Raw genomic sequence first — 21,757 nt, 5'->3', positions numbered from 1 at the left:
AATGGATACAGACTTGGCTTCAAATCACAATGTTTGTCAACAGTTTCTCATGAAAGTGGTGATATATTAAATGTGATTTTGTAAGATTCAACCCCTTCAACATTTTCATTAATGACAATGATATGGAAGCACTATATAATGACATTACAGATCAGAGAGTCATTAGAGAACTAGAATGAAATGTCTTCTAATTTCTTCAATGAACACCTATCTTCTTCTGCATGGTTTCAATGGCATTCTTTGTCCAGAATTATTGATCTGTGTTCCTGAAATTACAACATGTAAAGAGATAATTCATAACACATGCATTCTGCTCAAATTATCCTGCAGTATGTAGAAATGAGTCACAAATATAATTATATATAGTTTAAAAATTTTGAATTATATGAAACTTAATATAAAAATGCAACAGATTTTACAGTCATGTGAAAAAGTAAGAACATCCCAGATAAGCTTTCTTTTACAACATATGTGGACAAATCATTATTTAATATTCATCCAAACAGCATATAGGCAGTCCTCATTTAGCAACTATTTATTTATTTAATTCAGTCATTAAATAAAGTGTGGCTATATGACATTTCAACTGTACTTACGAATCTTACTTTAACTTCCCTTTGCTTTACTCAAGGGTTTTTATGACAAGGGTTGTAAATGTGAGGATTGGTCATAAAGTTGTTTTTTCATCACCAATGAAATAGTGAACAGTTGCTAAATAAGGCAGTTGCTAAACAAGGATGCTTGTATAAAGATGCATGTAATGTAATTAAATAAAATACACATACATACCGGCATAATGTATTTAATACAATTAAATAAAAAACCCTTGTCATTATCAATAGAAGCTTCCTGTGAAATTCATGTATTGTATACTTAGAGAGAAAGGGGAAAAAAATAAGCCAAACTTCCTGTCCACAATTTTCTTGGCTCTAACACTGTTTGGGGTTCCCTGCATTATTACTTATATGGGAAAAAGACTGGGAAAATGCTGGGAATTTTCTTCTTTGAAATTCAAGACCGGAAAGACTGGGAAAATGCATTTGCCTTAAAATGTCCCAGGAAAAGGAAGAGAGGTGGAGATCATTGTTAGGAAATCTATACTGTATTAGACAGAAAGACAGACACACAGACAGACAGACACACACACATTTGGGATTGTATTTTTAAAAAAGGTTGGAGTATCCCAATACTTTACATGTCAAGCAATTATTTGTGTACTACTGAATTAGGAGCAATTACTGTATGCAATTGTTTATATGTATGCAACTTATAACTCTATACTTAAATAATTAATAGTTAAATAATTTCTGGCTGTGTGAAAATACTTACAATACTTTAGAAATACTGTTACACAGGAGGAAACTTTTATTACTTTTTCACCCTCAGAAAAACAAATTCAGCCTAATTTCTTTAGCAAAGGCCAGGATTGTTAAAGAACTAGTTCCACTTTAAAACCAGTTATTAAGACAAGAGAAGGGGATTAAATCCACTATGCATTTAACCAAATTGCCTTCCCAAAAAAGGAACAACCAATGAGCTTCCAAGAAATAAAAGTGAGAGCAGCTCCTGTAGCAATTTCATTGTTAGGCGCCGACTTAAAATACCATAAATTCCACTGAACTGACTGACGGCTAAATATGCTGAAAATGTAATGTAATGTAAAATGCCTCCGCAGTAAAAAATATCCTAACTGAGTTTATCCTAACTGAAGTGACTTTTGCATGTTCCACAGTTCCACGTTCAGATCTTCGGCATATTTTTTTTACCTTCAGTACATCTGAAGCGCACCACACCTTAAACCAGTCGGACTCGTTAGCTGCACTCTTTCCACGTGACTTATATATAGGGTAGACCTTCGACTAAGAGGGTGCCAATATTTTGTTGGGTTCAAAAATGTATCCCCGCTTGCACACACAGCCAGGAAAGCGAGTTATTTAACAACCGCTCCGCTTTTCCTTTGTCCTGAAAGGAAACCCGGAGTCTCTCATTTTTTAAAAAAGTCGCGTCCGTCAGTCATCGCTGCGGTCCCAAGGCCGAAGTTAGGAGAGACTCGAGTAAAGTTTTCATTCCCCTCCCAGCCCCACATCTTAAAACTTTTTTCTTCCGAGGGAGCCTCCCCAGCCCGCCGGCTTGTCCGGGAAACCCAGACGGCTTCCAAGCGGGCCTCCCGACGCTGCAGCCGCAGCCTCAGCAGCAGAAGGGCGGAGTGGAGGCGGACAGGCGGGCGGGGGGGGGAGGTGGTGTGGTTCTCGGGCAAAAGGGAGGGAGCGAAGGAAGATGGCGGGGCGGGCGCCGGCGGGATGGGAGCCGACGAAACTGCGAAATTGAGCCACTAGGGGAGGCCGGTCGCGGAGGCAGGAAGGAAGGAAGGGCGGGAAGCTTGCGGTGGCTGCTGCTTCCTCGGACGGGGCCAGGGCCGCTTTGAAGGAACAGCTGAGGCGGCGGCAGCAGCGGCTGGGCTGGTCCCGGGGTCCGGCCGGAGGCGGAGGCGGGAGGGCGAGAGAATGGTGAATCCGGAGCGGCGGCGGCGCTGCTGCAGCCGGACCTGCTTGGTTGTGGCCTCACGCGGCTGGGCCGCGCGCTAGTCAGGTCTGGAGGCGGCGGCGCGGAGCACTCGGAGCCCCGCGGCCGAAGAGCGGCTGCTGGAGGGAGAGAACTTACCGCCGAGGCTGCGGCCCGGGAGCGGCGGTGGAGCCATGCCGTGGCTCAGCGGAGGACGGAGACGGCGGCGGCAGCAACAGCAGCAGCAACAGGCGGCAGCGACGACGGCGCCCGGAGGACCAGGGACGGGGCCGCCTCCTGTCGTGCCCGCTGCGGCGATCGGAGGTGGCGGCGGCGGCAGTGGGCCGCGGGGCCGGGAGAGCTCGGAGTTGCCTTTGCCCGCTGGTTGGGAGGAGGCGAGGGACTATGACGGACGCGTCTTTTACATCGACCACAACACCCGGCAGACTTCGTGGATCGACCCCAGGGACAGGTCAGAAAGGCTGGGGAAAAGTCTCCCCCTGGAAGCCCAAAACCATTGGCGTCCTTGGCGCCCATTATTCTCCCCTCCCCTCCCTTTCCTTCCTGGAGCCCCGAGTCCTGACCCTGCCCTCGATTCACACAGCGGGGCCTGTGATATTGGTAGGAAGGAAGGAAAGGTTCCAGCATCTCGGGCCTGGAGTCTGATATCCCCGCTTTGCCTTCTCGAAAGGGCCTGAATCCCTGTTTTATGTTGAAAAAGGAGATCGGGCCGGTTCTCAGAGAAGTTAACTTTAGAAATAGCCTTCATTTAAAGCCCAGATTATTCGTGTACGATCATTTCCGCAAGCTTTGTAGTACAGGATGAACATCTCCAATTCCTGGATATGAAAACTCCATTTTGTTCTCCATCATTCTCTTTTAACTTGAATGAGAAGGCCAGTTCTTTATTCAAAGTTAGTACAACAGGATTTGCTTTTAAACTGCAGTGTAATAGATCTGAAGTAAGAGCAGATATGTCCATGTATTGCTTTCTAGGACAACACTTCTTAATTTTGCTGACTAGAAAGGAGTCCTGCCTTTGTTATCAGTATCCCAGTGACATTGACAATGTATTGCTTTACATAGTAGAAAAAAGATTTCTCTCTGGTGTATAATTATTTCTCTCCGGAAAATATTTCTAAAAGATCCATGTCAAATATTGTAAACTTAATATGAAATCTGAAATATTGTTTAATTCTAAGCGTTCTCTTAAAACTGTAGACATGCATTAAAATTTGTACCAGCCACATGTGTACATTGTTATGACCTTAAGTCTGTGTGCTTTATCACAGCGGAATTATTGTAATAATGAATCAGGATGATATCTGAGATAATATAGCAGATCGTTTATGGGGAATTTTGTTTTCTAAACTTTAAACAAATAAATGTACAAACCTGTTCATACACAGAAAAGGAGTAGGTTCAGTTAAATGTACTGTGTAAACTTAGGTATCATTTGCAGCTAGGACTTTGGTAGTTAGGACTACTGAATCTGAATCAATGACAAAGAAACCCAAAGCACCTTTTTTTGTATCTGTTAACTTTTCATTGATTGGTTTTGGATATCAGAAAGCTGTATATTGACAAAGATTGAATATGAATCTAGGTATTTAAGCTGCAAGTGACAGTTTGGTGTGGTTAAGGTATCAAACTAGAAACTGGGAGATTGTGAGTTCTGCTGCCTGAGGCACCCTTTAGCTGGGTTATCTTGAACCAGTCACTTTCTCTCAGCCTTAAGGAAGAGGCAATGGCAAGACACTTCTAAAAAATCTTGTCAAGAAAACTGCAAGAACTTGTCCAGGCAGTTTGAGAATTGGACACAATTGAACAGGAAAAAAAAATGAAGCTGCAGAGCAGCTTTTTCCCCTGGTTGTAATTACTTGGATTTCCACGTCTAATTACGCATCAGTCTATTTTAGTCTTCATAGGATAATGTTATATTAACATACTCCACACATACTTTCTATTTTAAGGAAATACTGCATAAATTATTTTACAATTTTAACATTACCATAATTTCACTGAATGATTAAATTATTATTTATACTTACAGTTTTTCATACTAATGCTGAAAATGCAAACGCAATTAATAATAATGGTTAGAAAATTTGCTGGCAAGTTATAGGTGAATTTTTAAAGGTTCAGGAGCATATCTTTTGTGTTTAATACTTTTTTTCACTAGTGATTTTGGAGAATGTCCCTAGCTGTCACTAGGAATTCTAAGTGGTTACAGTATAGGGTGTCTATGGAGATTCTCAGTCATCCAGGTCACAGTTGTCACAAAGGTGCTTTTTCAAGAGGCAATTGAACTTCCTTGTTTTTCTTTGAAGATGTTTCGCTTCTCATCCAAGAAGCTTCTTCAAGACATTACTTGGGACATTACAGTGTAGGGATAAAGTTATAGTTCCTGTAGAGTAAGGCACAGGAATATTTAATGTGCTTTCAAGGGACCATATGAAATTGACTGAAAGCTGAGATTACATAGGGACATTTAATACACAAATCTTTTTTGGAAAGGCTTTGTAAGCTTTATTATAAATGCATTCTGCTGCAGGCTGATGTTCTTTATGTGTGCGATGATATTGCTAGTTGAAACTCCAAAGAACTATAATCCTATTATATATAAATGATGCTAGATTGAGAAAAGCTATAACTTTGATCAAAGTGAGAAATGTAGTAAATCATCTATGTGCACCATTAGACATGCTTATTGAGCATTAGTACTATTAAATTTGCTTGACTGTAGTTCAGAAATTAATTTGGCTGAGTGGTCTTTACAAATATCCCACATCACATTACCATTGGGCTAATATTAAGTTTGGCTAGATATTCCTGGCTCCAGTCTCCTTTTTTTAATCAATAGGAACAACATTGTTTGTGATGCACACCAGGATTGAAAAACAGTTGGTGCTTAGGATTTAATGGCAGTCCAAGATCTATAGTTACTAAAATGGTCCCTGGCAGATTCTAAGTTCTAAACATGTAATGTATGCCAAGAATGTGATTAGGGTAAGAAGGGTCTTCTAAAATTGTGTATGCCATTTCTGTGCCTAATTTATATTCTGGGCCTATATCAATATACTGCTAAGCCAATAATTTAGAGATTACAAAATTTGATTGCTGGGTTGAGAATGGGCATGGGATTTGAGATCTAGCAACTTGGATTCATCTTTCTCTCTCTTTAAAAAGATAGGAAATAGATATCAGGGCTACTACTTTAAGATTATTTTTGTAAAAGTGACTGATGTTGCTAAAAGATGTGTGATTGTATAACTGTTTAATGTATTAAAAAACAAACATTTGTCAGTATTATGTGGTTTTGTGAAAGAAATATGTATTTGTTCTCATATACTGAATTATGCATTCAAGACTACTATACATCGTTTGGGTATTAGCCGCTGGTACCTGGCCAAAAAATAATTCTGCAGTGTTAAATAATTGCTAAAACAATTTGTTGTGAGTTTGTTAAAAGAAGTAAGAAAATTGTAAAATTCCTGTTTTGATACTTTAACAAAGGAGTATGACTAGCTAATTTCCAGTAATTTTAACATTTCAAAACAAGCCTTTCATAATAGTTTTGTGTCTACTACGTAATTAAGTTTCATGCATTTTTGCTGCAATTGAAAGTATTACATTAGTTTAAGTATGCTTAAGAACTGGAATAAGAAATTTACTTTGAATTAGTAGAAGTCTATAGTATCAAAAATATGTTGCAGTGTGACATAGGGCAGTGGCCTCCAACCTTTTGGGTACCAGGGACTGGTTCCATGGAGAAAGGTTTTTCTGTGGACTGGAGGGGATGTGGGTTTTGTGTATTGTCTCCATCCTGCAGATGGGGCTTCACTTGTTTGCATTAGTGTTATGCCATGGACTGGGGGTTGGGGATTAGATATTTGAGAAATATAATTCTAAGATGTATATAAGCGGTTGCATAGTTGTTGATTTCTCCCTAATATCACATTTCAGCAAAGGATTGCAAATATTCTATTTTTCAAAGAGACAAATTGTTTCAGCAACTATTTGTAGATTTGGAATATTGTATGCTTTAAAAATTGTGAAAATCAAATACACCATTCAATTAGAAAACGTAAAATTACATGTGGCAATCCTTTAAAAAAAACTCACCTTCTGTTCTAAAATAAAAAAATATTTTAAAAGCTTGCAAAATAGAACTTTAGTTAAGGGAAAAAGTAATCTTGCCTAAGAGCCTTTTTTGTATCTACAACATTTCTGCAAAGAAACCTCTGATATGTTGCTGTTAATTGTACATAAAAAAGTAAGAACTGAAAGAGCAGTTAATTTGAAGTGAGTGCATGTATTTGGCTAAAACCTGGTTTTGCTGTTTTAAATAGATTGTTTGCTCTATTTCCATTATGGATGACGTGAAGGCATTTATGTTAAAGATACCTGCCTTGATTAATTGGAAACCATCAACTTTCTTTGAAGCATTTGTGTGTATATTTTGAAGCTTATCTTTGCTACTACAAGGTATAGAAAAGAATAAGTTTAACAAAATGTTTACCTGAGCAACAAAATTTTTCCTTTTTTTGGCATAGATATGTACAATTTCTGGACTTAGAATCAAATTGTCACTGAATTACAATTTGAATATGATAGAAAGGGAATATGATTAAAGAAGTAGAAAAGAATTATTAACTAATTAAATACCAATTAATTTATAATTACATTATACTTTTCTCTTTGCTTCGTGATCTTTCAGATTTCAAGCCACTGCACTCTTCTTGAAAGTTATCTGTAGCCCATAGCGTGAAATATATTACACGCTTCTCATTTAGTTGAAGCATGCCATCCTGATAGGTATAAATATGACTTCATATGAGATGCTTTGGGAATAATATGTTTCAATATATCAATATTAGGCAACTAGTTTGTAAAGGTATATTATTGCATCTGTTACTTAAAACTTACACAAGGTAGTAACCAAGAAATTTGTAGAGATTCATCATCCCATATGATCATTTACGATCAAGTACTTCTTCTGTACTCAATCAGAATGAGGCAGTAGCCATACTTCACCATGCTCTGGGTAGCAGGCATTAGAGTAGCCCACAATTAAGACAGCTATACTTTGGGGATTGTATATTGATTGATTATCCCTAATTTACATCTCATCATATAGAATCATTTGTTGCAGGCTATGGTATACAAATTATAATATCTTTTGGGTGGGACTTTTTAAATTTCAGTTGGATGTATTTTTTATTTTTTTTTATTTTCATTTGTATAGCTGCCCATTTCAGAAAATACAACTGTAGGTAGCATACAACAATCAATAAGTATTAAAAACAAGAAATAATTCAGATTAAAAAATAAGTATTATTAAAACAAATTCAAACCCTTGTCAAAGGAAGAATAAAAGTTGGCATTTGAGCATGTTTCTGGTTCCCTGAGAGTCCCAGGCCTAATTATATAGCCAGGTCTTAAGGGGATTTCAAAATGTCAGAAGTGATGGAACTAATGTAATTTGAGGGAGAAGAATGTTTGATAAGATGGGCCCATGGCAGAAGAGACACATCTTCTGGAATCCACTGAATGTAGATCCCTAGTTGATGGTATCTGCAGCAGGCCCTCACTGCTAGATCTCATAAGGGAGATTGATGTGATTGGGAGAGGCAGTCTCTACTGAACATGTAATGAAACATTAAATGGATGCAGATTTCATCAAACTCTGAAGTCATCAATTAATTAAAATACCTTAAATATTGTAATTTAGAATAGCAAATTCCAGTTGGTAAAAGAAAAATTACTGAAGAAATTTAATGTTTACTGAACTTGCTGGTCTTTATGACAAATGCACAAGCATTTATACTTTTCATTGGATTAACAAAATAGGAACCACTTTGTGTACCATTTTATACAGTCCTTATGAAATTACCCTTTCTTAATATGTGATACTTCTATTAGAATGTTAAGACATGGCAGGTAAGATTACCTGATGTTGCCATTTCTGTAAGCTTTAGCAGCTTGGTAACTACTGTATTAAACAGAAAAGTGAAATTCATATATTAATTATACATCTTTAAAGTTCTTTGGGGGAGGTTTTTTTAGCTGAGACATGTACTTACTGGTTACTTGACAAATCTGTCTTTGCTTCTATTGTAAGACATTAATGTGCTACCTGAATGGAATGTAATTTGATTTAACTGCTTAAGTTACCTGCTTTAGAATTTGTTATTCTGTTTTCTTAAGATCTATATAAACATCTTTCTTTATTTTATATAGCTTACATGAGCATTTGGCAGGTTTTTCAAAATGTCAGAAGAAATTTGTAAAATAATTCTGAATACATTTTATATTTACTACTTATTTAGGTGACAGTGAGTTGAGTTCAAATCTAGGTGATTGTTACGAACAAATGCATCATTTTAACCTGTCCTTAGGGCAGTAACTATATTGGATTCTACTGTATAGTGCAATATTATTGCAATATCGGGTTTTCAATTCAATTGTATAGAATGTGAAGGATGTGTGTTTGTATTTTTATTTTTATAGTTATAAGGTACACTGAAGATGGCATTTAATTTCATTGTATGATTTGCAATGACAATAAAGTAAACTAAACTTAGTAATGTACATTCATCTCTCCCAAAGATGTTCCAGTAATATGTTTGATCCCATCCATTTTTCCTTATCTCCTGCCTAATTCTGTTATAACCCCTCTAACTTTGCCAAACACGCACACATACACACACACACACACACACACACACAAATCATTTTCATCCCTATGGATGCTATGTGTCTTCCTCAATCTTGAGTGTCCTACCAGAGCCTTGACAGTTTAAGGGTTCTGTGCAGTACCTTAGCAGTTCCTAGTACTGCACTCTTCTGATGTTCCTGGCATCTATAGAAGTCACTGTCCCTTCTTCAGACCTTGGTACTTCTCCAGTTTCTCACATTCCTCCTTCCCAACATTTTGGTACTGCTGCATCCATTGTCACTGTCATCTTCTGGTCCTTGTCTCGATCTAGAAATCCTACAGGATCTTAGCCCTGTTATTTTCTGTGACCCTCTGTGGAATCTCCCGTTTGGACTTGAAAGAGTGTAGCCCACACATTGTACAGATGTTCCTATGTACGGTGCCAGCCACTTCATTCTGCTATCCAATATATGCTGTTCCGTCTTACATCCAGCCACTCTATGTTCCTGATGCTTCTCAGCATAGTTTACACCTCAAATCCTTTCTAATGGGGTAGAGATCTGATTCTGTGGGTCTGTGGCTTAATGCATGCTCTTATATTGCTGCTAGTTGGATACCCATGCTTTGTGACGAAACTATGTGATTGCAGGAGCCCGGGCTTTCCTCTTTTCCTCCTTTCCCTTCCCATTCTTTCTTCCTTTCCCTTCCTTTCCTTTCCGTCTTTCCTCTTTTCCCTTCCTTTCCTCCTTTCCTTTCCATCTTTCCTCTTTTCCCTTACCATCCTCCTTTCCTCCTTTCCCTTCCTCCCTTCTCTTCCTTTCCTTTCCTTCTTTCTTCCTTTCCCTTCCCATCCTCCTTTCCTCTCCTCCCTTCCCCTCCCCTCCTCTCCTTCCTCCTTCCCTTCCCTTCCTCCTTTCCTTTTCTTTCCTTTCTCCTTTCCCCGTTCCATTCCTTTCCATCCATTCACCCACCTGCCTACCTACCTACCTACCTATCCAGCAAATGTGTTGTAAAATATATTCCTCCAACTGTTGTTCCAAAGGTGGTTTTTTGCAGGAGGCAACTGGACTTTCTGGTTTTTCTTTCAAGATGTTTTGCTTCTCATCCAAGGAGCTCCTTCAGCTCTGACTGGATGGTGGGTAATAAAAATACTAGAACCTTTGATGCCAAAGTAGCTTCCTGTTTGGAAGTGTAGTTTGCATTCTTTTAGAGAGTCGTTGAGGCAACTCGGGTCACCTGAGTGGTGAAAATGGCTGTGAAGTTAAGGTAACGGAATGTGAGGCAACTGGCAGTTGGAACAGAGTTCTTTTCAGGTGGAGAGGGGGAGTAGAAGTTCTTACCATCAGAGCATGGTAATAATAATATACGAAATACTAATGCTCTGGTGGTCATTTGAAAACAATCCTTTTTTAGCGAGCACCTAGAAGTCAAGAGGAACATATGTGCCCAATTTCAAGTTTGTAGGCTTTACGGTTCTGGAGATTTCGTGATCTGCGTGAGTGGTATTTCGTTTTTATATATATAGATAGTCAGTGATACAATGCTGTTTTTCTTTTTACTCCAACCCTTTCCAGCTGCTAGTAGAATTTACCAATGTCTGCCACCTCATCTGTATGTTGATGGTATGTCCCATTTAGGGTCTTCATTTTCCTTGCATGACTGCTGCTGCCTTAGGCATTCTCTCAGCAGCTCATCTTAAGGAGTCATCTATTCCTGGATGCTCTGGGTTTTGTGTCCTGGACAAACACTTTGACACACATTGGATGAACACTTTGACACACACTACCTGATTTATTTCCAGGTGGCATACAGTCCCTGGGTGTTGGTTTTGAGGTGGAAACTTCTGTATATTGTGAGGAGCTTCTTAACAGCTTTCATGTGCATCTTGATCAGCTATACCAGGAGGGTATTGGATGAATGGCAGGGCAAAGGTGTTGATGGCATGGATCTTCTATTCATTAAACCAGCTCTTCAGTACCTGTCTTATCCTGTCTTATCTTTGATGATACTTGGATGTTGCTGTTTTCCTTACCTCCTTATTGTGGATCCTATGTGACTTTGGGATACCAAGGTACTTGTAGCTGGTTTGTATGTCTGCTATGTAGCTGCTTAGTTCCAACCCATCAATCTTAACTACTTTCTCTCTCTTGACCACCAGCTGGCCATATTTCTTATGTCCTAATGACATCCCAAGTGTCCTCACTGTAGATCTCCGTCAGGTAGGCCAGCTTTTAGCATACGGCATGATGTCATCCATGCATAGGCGGTGCTTGATGGTAGTTCCCCTCTTAAACTTGTATCCATTCCTTATGATTGTCTGCCTGAGGAACTTCAAGCCTATGCAGAACAGCAGGACTGTGTATCACTTTGGTTTATGCCACATTTGATGACTACTTGTGTGAACTGTCTTGAGTTGACTTCCATTGTTGTCTTCCAAAGTCCTATTGAGTTCTTGAAGAAGATACTTAGATTATTATTCATTTTGTATAGTGCCAGGCATTCATAGATCCCTGTGCATGGCTTTGCATTGTAGGCTTTCCTGTAGTCAAACTTTACTGTGTTCAGATTGGTCTTTCTAGACCTTGGGTCTTAGGTGATTGCTCTCTATTGCTCTCTGTTATTCCCAATAACCTGAGTTGGGTTCATGTACTAACTAAGCTATATGTTTTTGTAGCTTGTAGGTCATGGTGCCTAATATGACTTTCCCTGTTCTGGAGAAGCTGGGGAGTGGTGGTAGTTATATGGTGCTGTTTCCTTGTGGGGATCTTTCATGATCTGAACTGTCCTTCCTTATGTTGGTTGGTTCTCTGTGCTGCTAGGTATTCAAACAGTGCTGTAAGTTTCTTTAGCCAATAGATACGGATTATTTCCAGGCCAGCTGCTGCCCAGCCTTTCATGTTCTTGACTTGTTGGATATCTACTACCATGAACGTGACCAGTTCTCATTCTCGGGGTTTGCTGTGGTCTGCTTTCAGATCCTATAGCCGCAGTCTATTGGTGTTATGTGTCTTCTTTTTTCTTCCAGTAGTTCTTCCAGTAGTGTTCAGTTTCTGCTATTGGTGGTTCTTCTTCTTACTGTGTTGATGCACTGTGTTTGGAAGTACACTTTGAAAAGTTCTTTAGAGAAGATGGCATTTATCTTTTTGGCTTCTACTTCTTTAGTATATCTCCTTAACCTGGTAGCCAGAGCTATGAGCCTTTGTTTAGCAGTCCTTAGGGCTTCAGATGGAGTTAAGACATTGTATTTTTTCAATAAATGAATCTTATCCTTAATCTTTATACTGTTCTGTAACTCTATGCAGTTGACAAACCTCTCTATAGATTGCCTTGATCTTAGTCTCTATTTTCCAGGTATGTGTGTTTACTACTGCTTTTTTTAATTGTATAGCAAATATCTCCAGGGTAACAGAAACTATAGTGTATACCACTTCATTGTTTGAGTTATGGTGGAAGTAGGGATTGTTGTTAGGGCTTCGTTGGCATTCTCTAGCATATTATCTGATGGTATCTTTTCACTGAATCCTGGAACCTGGTGTCAAAGGTTGATTGTAGCTAGCTTATCCATGATCATGTGCCTCGTATTAGCTTGTATTAGCTTCTGTATTGTGGAATGAAGGAGATGACAGTGACATTCCAGCTTCAGGTATTGGCTGTCCATCCAGTTCTCCCAGGTCTTCTTGAGTCCAGGATGTAATGTGTAGTTGATCTATGTCAGTGGTTCTCAACCTTTTCTTCACCACCAACCCCCTTTAAATATCGTTTGTGGCCACAGACCCTCACTTAACTCAAAATTTAAATCATGGCATTTCTTAAAACTTCCGCAGACCCCCCTCTGATGGCATCACAGACCCTCCAAGGGGTCCAAAGACCACAGGTTGAGAACCACTGATCTGGTTGGGAGAGTGGCTTCCTCTTCATTATGTTGAAGCATTGGATAACTAGCAGTTTCTCAGTGTGGGTGCAGTTTTTTGTCCATCCTTAGTTCCATCATATCTTTTATATATCCTTTCTTATTAGATCTATTGTTGTAATGCTATTTCATCCTTTCCAGGTTCTCTTGTTTTGTCCATGTATGGTTTGTTCTAGTAGTTCATATATCATATTGTCCTGGTTCTCCAACATCTGACATAGACCTTGTTAATCTAGGTAACATCCGAGCTGGCACAACTCTCCTAATTCATATCACACTCATATTTGACGTAGGCAGGTGAAGACCCCGAAAGACCCCTTCTGTTAATTTATTCCCCTGATATGGATAACTAAAAAGATACCTTATTAGTGGTATCATAAGATATGAGAGATCAAAGACCTTACAATGGACGTACCATTCCCAATCTGACACTGCCAAAGCTCTTCAAAGTGTGATCATGCTATCTTTCTTTGAATAATTGTTTAAATGATTGAGAAAAATTCAAAAATAAAAATCCAAAATTGATTGAGCAGGCAATCCTCCAGATGAGAGTTCAATAGTAAATTTCTGGTAGTAAATCCAAACACCTAACTCGTATTAAATCAGTTATCATCTACACTCAGAAACTCAATTAGATTAAAATCTTTACTGCAGAGAAGAATGAAGACTTAAATATAATAATCATTTGGCCACTACAATGTATTCACAGACTATATCTGTGCTTCAGAGTTTAAACTTTATGCTTCTAGGGCAACAGCACTTGATGAGTTCCATAGGAAGTGCAGTGAGCTTTGCCATAGCACGGCAACCACTAGTTCCCATCCTTACAATATATTACAAATCCAGGGAATGTGGAAGCAAAATAGTCAGGCTTGATATTTACATATATTGTGGGTACATTGTGCCTGTTACTCATATTAGTCTCAATAGTGTTTTTCAAGAAGAACTAAACTGAAGAAGCTTCTTGGATGAGAAGCAAAATGTTTTCAAGGAAAAACCCAACGAAGTCCAGTTGCCTTTTGAAAAGCACCTTTGGGACATCCATGACCTGGATGATTGAGAATCTCCATAGACATTTCTCTCATATTAATACATAAAAAGACTCCAAAATAGATTCCTGTTGTACTATATGACTATAATAAGAATTTACTATTTCTGAGACACATAAAAAAAATGATTGGATGGCATTGAGTGCAGGCATTTAGGTGCAGTGCTGCTGATTGTTGTGAACCTCTCCTGGTACAAAAATGTGCCATTCAAACAATAATTCATACAGGAGCTGATTTCAAAGCCTAAATATTTCTGTTTTTCATTCTGATCCTTCAAAAATACAAACATAGGAAGTTGATATATTAAATAAACACTCTAAGAGCTTGGAAACTAAAGAGGAAATAATAAGGGAAATGGAAATGTCTATTTTTAACTTAATGATGCTTGAATTGGTGGGGAGAGTGGAACTCTGGTAGTGGAAAAAGTGTCTTAATGCTGATTTCTATGAAATTGTCTTGAATCTTCTACCTTTGACAATTAAGATGTTAATAATAAATGACTAGTTGATGATTTTTACATCAAAAGTTAAAAGTGATGACCAAATCATTTTTTGAGGAATCCAATTGATACAGAAATGTCAGAGCATTTAGAATTTTGTCATATTGAAAGAAATTAGAATGTTTTTTATGATAGAGATACTCATATACAGCAGTGTTAGCATCATTGTTTCATGTGTGAATCAGAAGACTTGTTAAATTGCTCTGAAAATTTCAATTCTTGTTTCTAATTGGGAATATATGCTTAAAACAGGAATATAAAACATTTTGAATTTATTTTTAATTGTAAATACCTTGCTTTGAGTTAGAAAGTTATTTTGGTTTCAAAGCAGCTGTTTCATATTAGAACTGAATTGTTTCAATTATTTTGTAATTATGTTTTGAGCTTGAAACACTTGTAAACAATAGAATCTGAACTTGGTTTGAGTTAAAATACCTGTTTCAAAATTGAAGTGAGTAAAATGAAGTATTCAATTTTAAAATATTTTGCTACCCATATTTTACCGTGTTTCTCATATAATAAGGCCGGGTCTTTCTTTTTTTTTTGAGCCCCCCAAAAATGGCTAGGCCGTCTTTTCAAGGGTGACTTAATTCTCCCCCCTTGCATCTTCAGGCGGGCGGGCGGCGACAGCTTGGATGTTGACCTCGGCATTGGTGGGGCACTTCGTATCGGGGTCAATGAAGGCAGCACCATATCCGGGTGTGCAACAAAAGTACTTCCTGACGGCAAGCCCCCCATTTCGCATGTTTTAATATAGGCCTTAATTTGGGGGGAGGGGCTTAATTTCATTTCATGCCTATAAAACATGCTGGGACTTCCTATTGGGGGAGGCCATATTGTTGGAGAAACAGGGTAGTAGTATCCCCATTTTTGAAGGCACAAAGAGGTGAACTTGTACGAATGAACTATTGCAAAGGAGTACCAGTAAATCAGCATTTTTAAAAAACTTTTCCATGCATTTTAAAATAAGAGTGCTATAGTATATTAGAGTAAATAATTTGTGATACTTAGGATATCTGAGCTTTAAAAAAATCCTTCATTGTTTTATCTATAATTTCTTTAATAAAGATTATTGATAAATATACTTTACCCAGCTATGTATTTTCATCAGTAGAATGGGATTCATTTAGTACTTTGCAGTGCAACTCAAATTCAGAAAATTGGGTGAATATCTAGAGATATATCTTAGAGTAGGAGGATTTTAGTGGGAAGACATAAAAGAAGCTCTTTATTGCAATGTTAAATGAGGTTTTAAATTTTTTGCTAATTAGCAGAAATTGAAATTATTTTTAAAATATTGATATTCAAAGTGTATGCATATTGCAGAAATCTGATTTAATGTACAAATTTCAGTTTGCTTAAGTACAAGATAGTTATTATAGAACACAGAGTATGCAAGTTTGGTTGTTGTAGATAATGGGTTTGATCCTTGTGATTCATATTTAAATGAATCCTATTATTTCAGTGGTTCTTAGGAATATTCAGATCTAAGTGCTTAAGAAACATCATTTTTGAATCTAATTGTTCTTAATGAAGCACATCTAAAATGTGACTGGTAAATAGTTTGTATAATAAGTATTATTGTAAATTACTAAATTAAACACTTAGTCCTTTATAACGATTAAACGTTTTATCAACAGAGTGCTCTGTTTAAGTGATTTTAATGATTCATTTCTATAGTTTGATAGAGCTTTAATGATTTAATGTTAATAATGTGTATAATGCTAATGCTAATATAAAGTAAAATAAAGCAGCAAGAAACAAAAAGCAGAGCAAAGGAAGATAGCTTATTCTCAGTTGTACTGATTGGAGAATCCAAAGCGTGGGTTGTCTCTGCTTCCTTGCTTGAAGACTGGGTCAATCAAAGCTTAGTCCCGTCTCCTACTGAGCATGTCCAGTTTTTCACTCAGTCTTCATGCAAGGAAGAGGCATGGAGAAAGTGCTCAGGACAAAGAAACTTTAAACACGCTTTGGATTACTCAAACAACTTGGGGAAAAAAGCAAAAACCAGCCAACTTTGAGAAAAGCAAACCGGGCTGCACAGGCGAGAAAGCTGTGGTAAGGGAGTGCAATGGGGAAGTCCCAAACAGCAGTTTGGTGCTTGGATCAAAGCCACTGTGACTCTAATCGAGCAGGGGGGCTAGTGCTTGGCCATCCTACAGAGCAAAGAGCAAGGGTCTGAATAGCGCTCAGCCATCCAGAATCCGCCAGGGCTCCAAACAAGCGGACAGTAAACACTCGGTCATCTGAAGGCTTAGCAAGCCCAGAGGGAAGGGCAGAACGATGCCAGGACATCCTGAAACCGCCACAGCTCCAAACAAGCAGGCGGCCTGTAATTCAGCTGTCCTGAAAGCAGCCCATAGCTGCATCCAAGGGTGGGATTCAATTTTTTTAACAGCCGGTTCTGTGGGTGTGGCTTAGGTGGTGGGCGTGGCTTTGTGGTCATGTGACTGGGTGGACGTGGCTTAGTGGTCATGTTATTGGCTGGGTGCGAACAACTCAATATCACTCACATTGAGGCACGCATCTCCTCCCCTGGCCTCTCATGACTGTGGGGATGCTGCAACAGTCATAAGTGTGAAAAATGGTCATAAGTCACTTTTTTCAGTGCCATTGTAACTTTGAATGGTCCTCTATGCAAGCAAAGTACCAGCAAAGGAGGGGGGGGGGAAATCCAGAGACGTTCCTGAGATAGGAAGTGTAGTCCTGCCAAGAATGTAATAAGGGTTAACAGAGAGGTAGTTTCTGTAAGCAACACCAGAATGTTTCCTTCCTGCCTTCCATACAGGATTAGGCCAGTAATTTCTTCTAACAACTGGTTCTCCAAACTGCTTAGAATGTTAACAACTGGTTCTAGCAAATTGGTGCGAACAGGTAGAATCCCACCCCTGGCTGCATCCCCTCAAAAGGCTGTAAAGGGGAGGAGTCCTTACTCAGTTGCAGCTGAGCACACTCTAATTCGGAGGCCTTGTTAGCCCACCTAAGTCAGGGGACTAGAGTCACTGCTCAGTTGCGGCTGAGCATACTCCCCCAAAAGCAGAAAATATCAGATTGTTACAGCACAGCCCCAGCGTGGGCAAGACTGCCTGCCCCAGAGAGCAAAAGGGATGAACAGGGCAGATTCCTCTGAAACAGAGGTAAGTTTGGAGGATCAGTGTTCTCCTGATCCAAGCCCAGCTAGAGAAAGAGGCTCTAAAGGAGCAAGATGGCCAATAGAGCAACAATAAATGAAGAGAAAGAAAAACCTTTACAAAAGGTGTTAAAAGCTGATGAAAGGGAGGCTTTAAGGAGACAAAGAACAATTGAGAAAAGTTTTGCAAGGGCTGAGAGGGAGGTGGAGAGGAATGGAAATTCCTGCACTCCAGCAAATAGGCCAGTGGAAACAAAGCAACAGGAGGCCTATGCTCAAACTGCAACACCAGAGGGAGCTGGTGAGCAATTAGTCAGCCGTCTCTTTGTCTGAAGGAGAGTGAGTTTTTGTCAGAGAATCAAGAAAGCTCCCAGGAGTCTAACAATCACTGGGAACCTAAGAGAACAAAGTTGGCACCAGAGGCCACCTTTATGCCCACAGCAGCAGGGATCACCCCACCTGCAATGATGGGACACATGAAAGCCTTGATGTTAGAGTTTTTTAAAAATAATGGGAAACTGGTTGTACAGAGTTAGCAACATGGTGATACTTTTTTCAGGACTGAATATATGTGTGTGGCCTTCCAGAGAGCCAGCTCAATACCTCCTTACACCCAAAGTGAGGCTTCAGTTTCAGGGGAGGAGGAGCAGAAGGAAGCAGCATTTTCTGATGAGAAAGAAAATGGGCCAGAGACTCTAGCGTTCACAGGCCTTTTTCTCCCCAGCACTTGTTTAAGATGCTGCTAGGTAGAGCCAAAGCAGCAACAGGTCTAGGGATTACTACAGCAACCAGAATCATCAAACCCAAACAATCATTTCTTTGCAGGAACTAAGGTGAAATGTGTGATGGTACCCTCACCTGAGCTGTTCAAAGAGGAGATGGAAGGGCAATTGGCCTGACTGGTGATATTCCCAATACCAGGTGGGAATAAAAAGAATTACAACATAGAGCTGGCTGAGATGATACAAATGCTAACAATAGATGGACTAGTGGCTGCTTCTACATCCTCCAGCATCTTAGCCAACGAGATGGAAGAGGGCCTGAAAGGAGAAGACAAGCTGAACAGACCCTTCAGAAGGTCCACCAGGTGGCGGAATGGGCAGTAAAGGCAACCTCTACTGCGTCATTCTTCAGCAGGGCAGTTCTGATGTGGTTTGAATACCTTGTTTCTCATATAATAAGGCCGGGTCTTTTTTTTTTTGAGCCCCCCAAAAATGGCTAGGCCATCTTTTCGGGGGTGACTTAATTTCCCCCCTTGCATCTTTGGGCGGGCGGGCAGCAATGGCTTGGATGTTGACCTTGGCATTGGTGACCTCGGCACTTCATATCGGGGTCAACGCAGGCAGCACCATATCCGGATGTGCAACAAAAGTACTTCCTAACGGCAAGCCCCCCCACCATTCCCCCCCATTTCGCATGTTTTAATATAGGCCTTAATTTGGGGGGAGGGGCTTAATTTCATTTCATGCCTATAAAACATGCTGGGACTTCCTATTGGGGGAGGCCATATTGTTGGAGAAACAGGGTAGATGCAGGAAAGGGCGCCACCTAGTGATCTCTGGGTACAACAGGATCTGAATAAGATAATAGTCACAATGGAGCTTATAGCTGATGCCATGCTTAACGGTGTCAAATAGGTTACCAAGGCCATCGCAGCTTCAGTAGCAGTGAGGCGCCTGTTTTGGCTCCGCCATTGGCAGGTGGATTTAAAGCATAAATGGAAGCTAGCTTCTGCTCCAGTTAAGGGGAACAAGCTATTCAGGAAGCCATTGAACACCTGCTGGTGGAGACCAAGGACAAGAGGACGATCTTACCTAGGATATAGGGACAAGCAGATAGGCGACCTTCACCTTACACACGAAGGCAGTCTGTTCCAGCCGCAGAAAGAGTTTTGAGTTTCCAGGATCCCAAAGACCATACCCACAGGGACGACAACCGGACAGAGATGGATTTAGAGGCGGGGCAGCCAAAGATTGCAAGGAAAGCAACTGTTCAGGGGCTCAACTAGCAAGTTCTTCCGCCACACAAAGTGACAACAGGAACAGTGCACCCATCAGCGGAAGACTGGGTCTACTTGCCGACCAATGGGAAGCAATAACAACCGACACATGGGTCCTGAACACAATAAGGCGAGGCCTCATTCTGGAATTTCTCCCCACTCCTCTGAAGTGCCCGATCTCAAAAGACAGATCAAAAAGGAGCATCATGGAAGCAGCAGTGCAACACCGGTTGGACATCCAGTCTGTTCAACCAGTTCCAAAAGGGACAAGGGTTCTACTCAATCCTGTTCATAGTCCAGAAGGCATCGGGGGGCGGGGGAGACACCAATTTTAGATCTCCAAAGACCAAACAAGCACGTAGTGTACAAAAAATTCAAGATGCAACCCCTACAGTCAATTCTGGGGAATATCCAAGAGGGAGAGGTCCTAACATCAATAGACCTCATGGAGGCATACTTGCACATGCTGATTGCCCGACCGCATCGAAGATTCCTGCAATTTTGTTATGTGGGATGACACTTCCAACACAAGAGGCTACTGTTCGGGCTATCCTCGGCACCCAGAACGTTCACCATGATACAGACAGTGATAGCAGCCCATCTCAGAACAATACCAGTACGCGTCCAATGCTATTTGGACAACATAGGGATTCAGTGCTCTTCCAGTCTAAGTGCAAGGGAGGACATAGAAACCACAATGCGAACATTACAAGACCACAGGTTTTCCATGAACTTTGAAAGGAGTCTTCTGACTCCCGACAAACTGACTGCAACATTTTGGGGTAGTCATAGACACCAGCTCCTGCAAAGTTTATCTGTCACAGGAGCGGCAGGCCAGCATAAAAGCAGTAACTGGCCAGGGGATCACAGCCTCAATAGTAACACTGGAACTGCTCTCACAGCTATTAGGCAAAATGATATAGTGTATTTCAATCATGCCATGAGGCTCGTCTGCACGCAAGAACCTTACAATGGTTTTTCTTGCCCTACCAGAGAGCAAGCAAGGACAATGCGAGAACCAAGGTGAGGGTCCCACCAAAAGGTAAGCAATCACTCCAGTGGTGGAGGTCCCAGGTCATGACTAGCGGATGCAGTTTCAAGGAACCCAATTGCCTGGCCATCACGACAGATGACAGCCTATTTGGTGGGGGGACACTACCAGACTCAAATCACACAGGGCCAGTGGTCCAGAGATCTCAAAAACAATATCAACTGGTTGGCGCTCAGGGCAACGTACCTGGCTCTAAGGACATTCCAAGCAAGTACAGGGGGCCAACATGTCCTCACCCTGATGGACAATGTGGCCACAAAGGCCTACATCACATGATGGTGGGACCCACTCCAGGGCTTTCATGCAAGAAGCAGAGCACTTAGGCCACTGGGCAGAGAAAAACCTCCTATTGATCAGAGTAGAGCACATCTCTGGGACGGAGAATGTGCAGTCAGACTGGCTCAGCAGGACAATAGTCGACTACTCAGAGTAGTGTCTACACCCAGACCTTTTCAGGGAGCTGTCAGACATAGAGTCAGGAAACCAGTTAGGGATCTGTTTGTGCCCCCAACGAACACATACCTGCCAAGATTCTATCCAAGATTCCCAACACCAGGAGCAGAAAGAGCCAATGATCCCCGAGGGGCATGGCCCAGGGGCTTACTATATGCCTTTCCCCCACTCCCATTGATTCCAAGAGTAATCAAAAGAGGGATAGAGAAGGTGGAGATCCTACTCGTAGCAACTAATTGGCCCAGTTGGCCGTGGTAGGCAGATCTGATCGACCTGGCAATAGTCAGGCCATGGAGAATTCCCCCAGGATATCCCTGACCCAGGGGACAGTGCAGCACCCAGAACCACAATGGCTCCAGCTGACCATTTGGCACTTGAAAGCGCTATACTGAGTCAGCTAAAGTGCTCAAACAAGACCATACAGACACTCCAAGCTTCTAGGAGGCCTTCAACCAACAGGATTTATGATGCCACCTGGAGACCTTCTGTAGTTGGTTGTCCAA

General features: G+C 40.6%; 1 protein-coding gene across 1 annotated transcript in view; it reads left to right on the top strand.

Moving 5' to 3' along the window:
* The first annotated feature begins 2,282 nt into the window (after positions 1-2,282).
* WWC3 (WWC family member 3) overlaps positions 2,283-21,757 on the top strand; it is an 89,376-nt gene continuing 69,901 nt past the window's right edge. The window contains exon 1 of the mRNA XM_087967040.1: positions 2,283-2,974. Coding sequence (XP_087823166.1) covers positions 2,697-2,974 — 278 coding nt within the window. The 5' untranslated portion in view covers positions 2,283-2,696. The remainder of the gene's footprint in view (positions 2,975-21,757) is intronic.

Source organism: Notechis scutatus, chromosome 5 (genome assembly GCF_049901735.1).
Source record: "Notechis scutatus isolate UNSWTSFEM ecotype Mainland chromosome 5, rNotScu1.2, whole genome shotgun sequence".
NCBI lineage: Eukaryota > Metazoa > Chordata > Lepidosauria > Squamata > Elapidae > Notechis > Notechis scutatus.
This window is presented reverse-complemented; position numbering and strand designations above follow the sequence as displayed.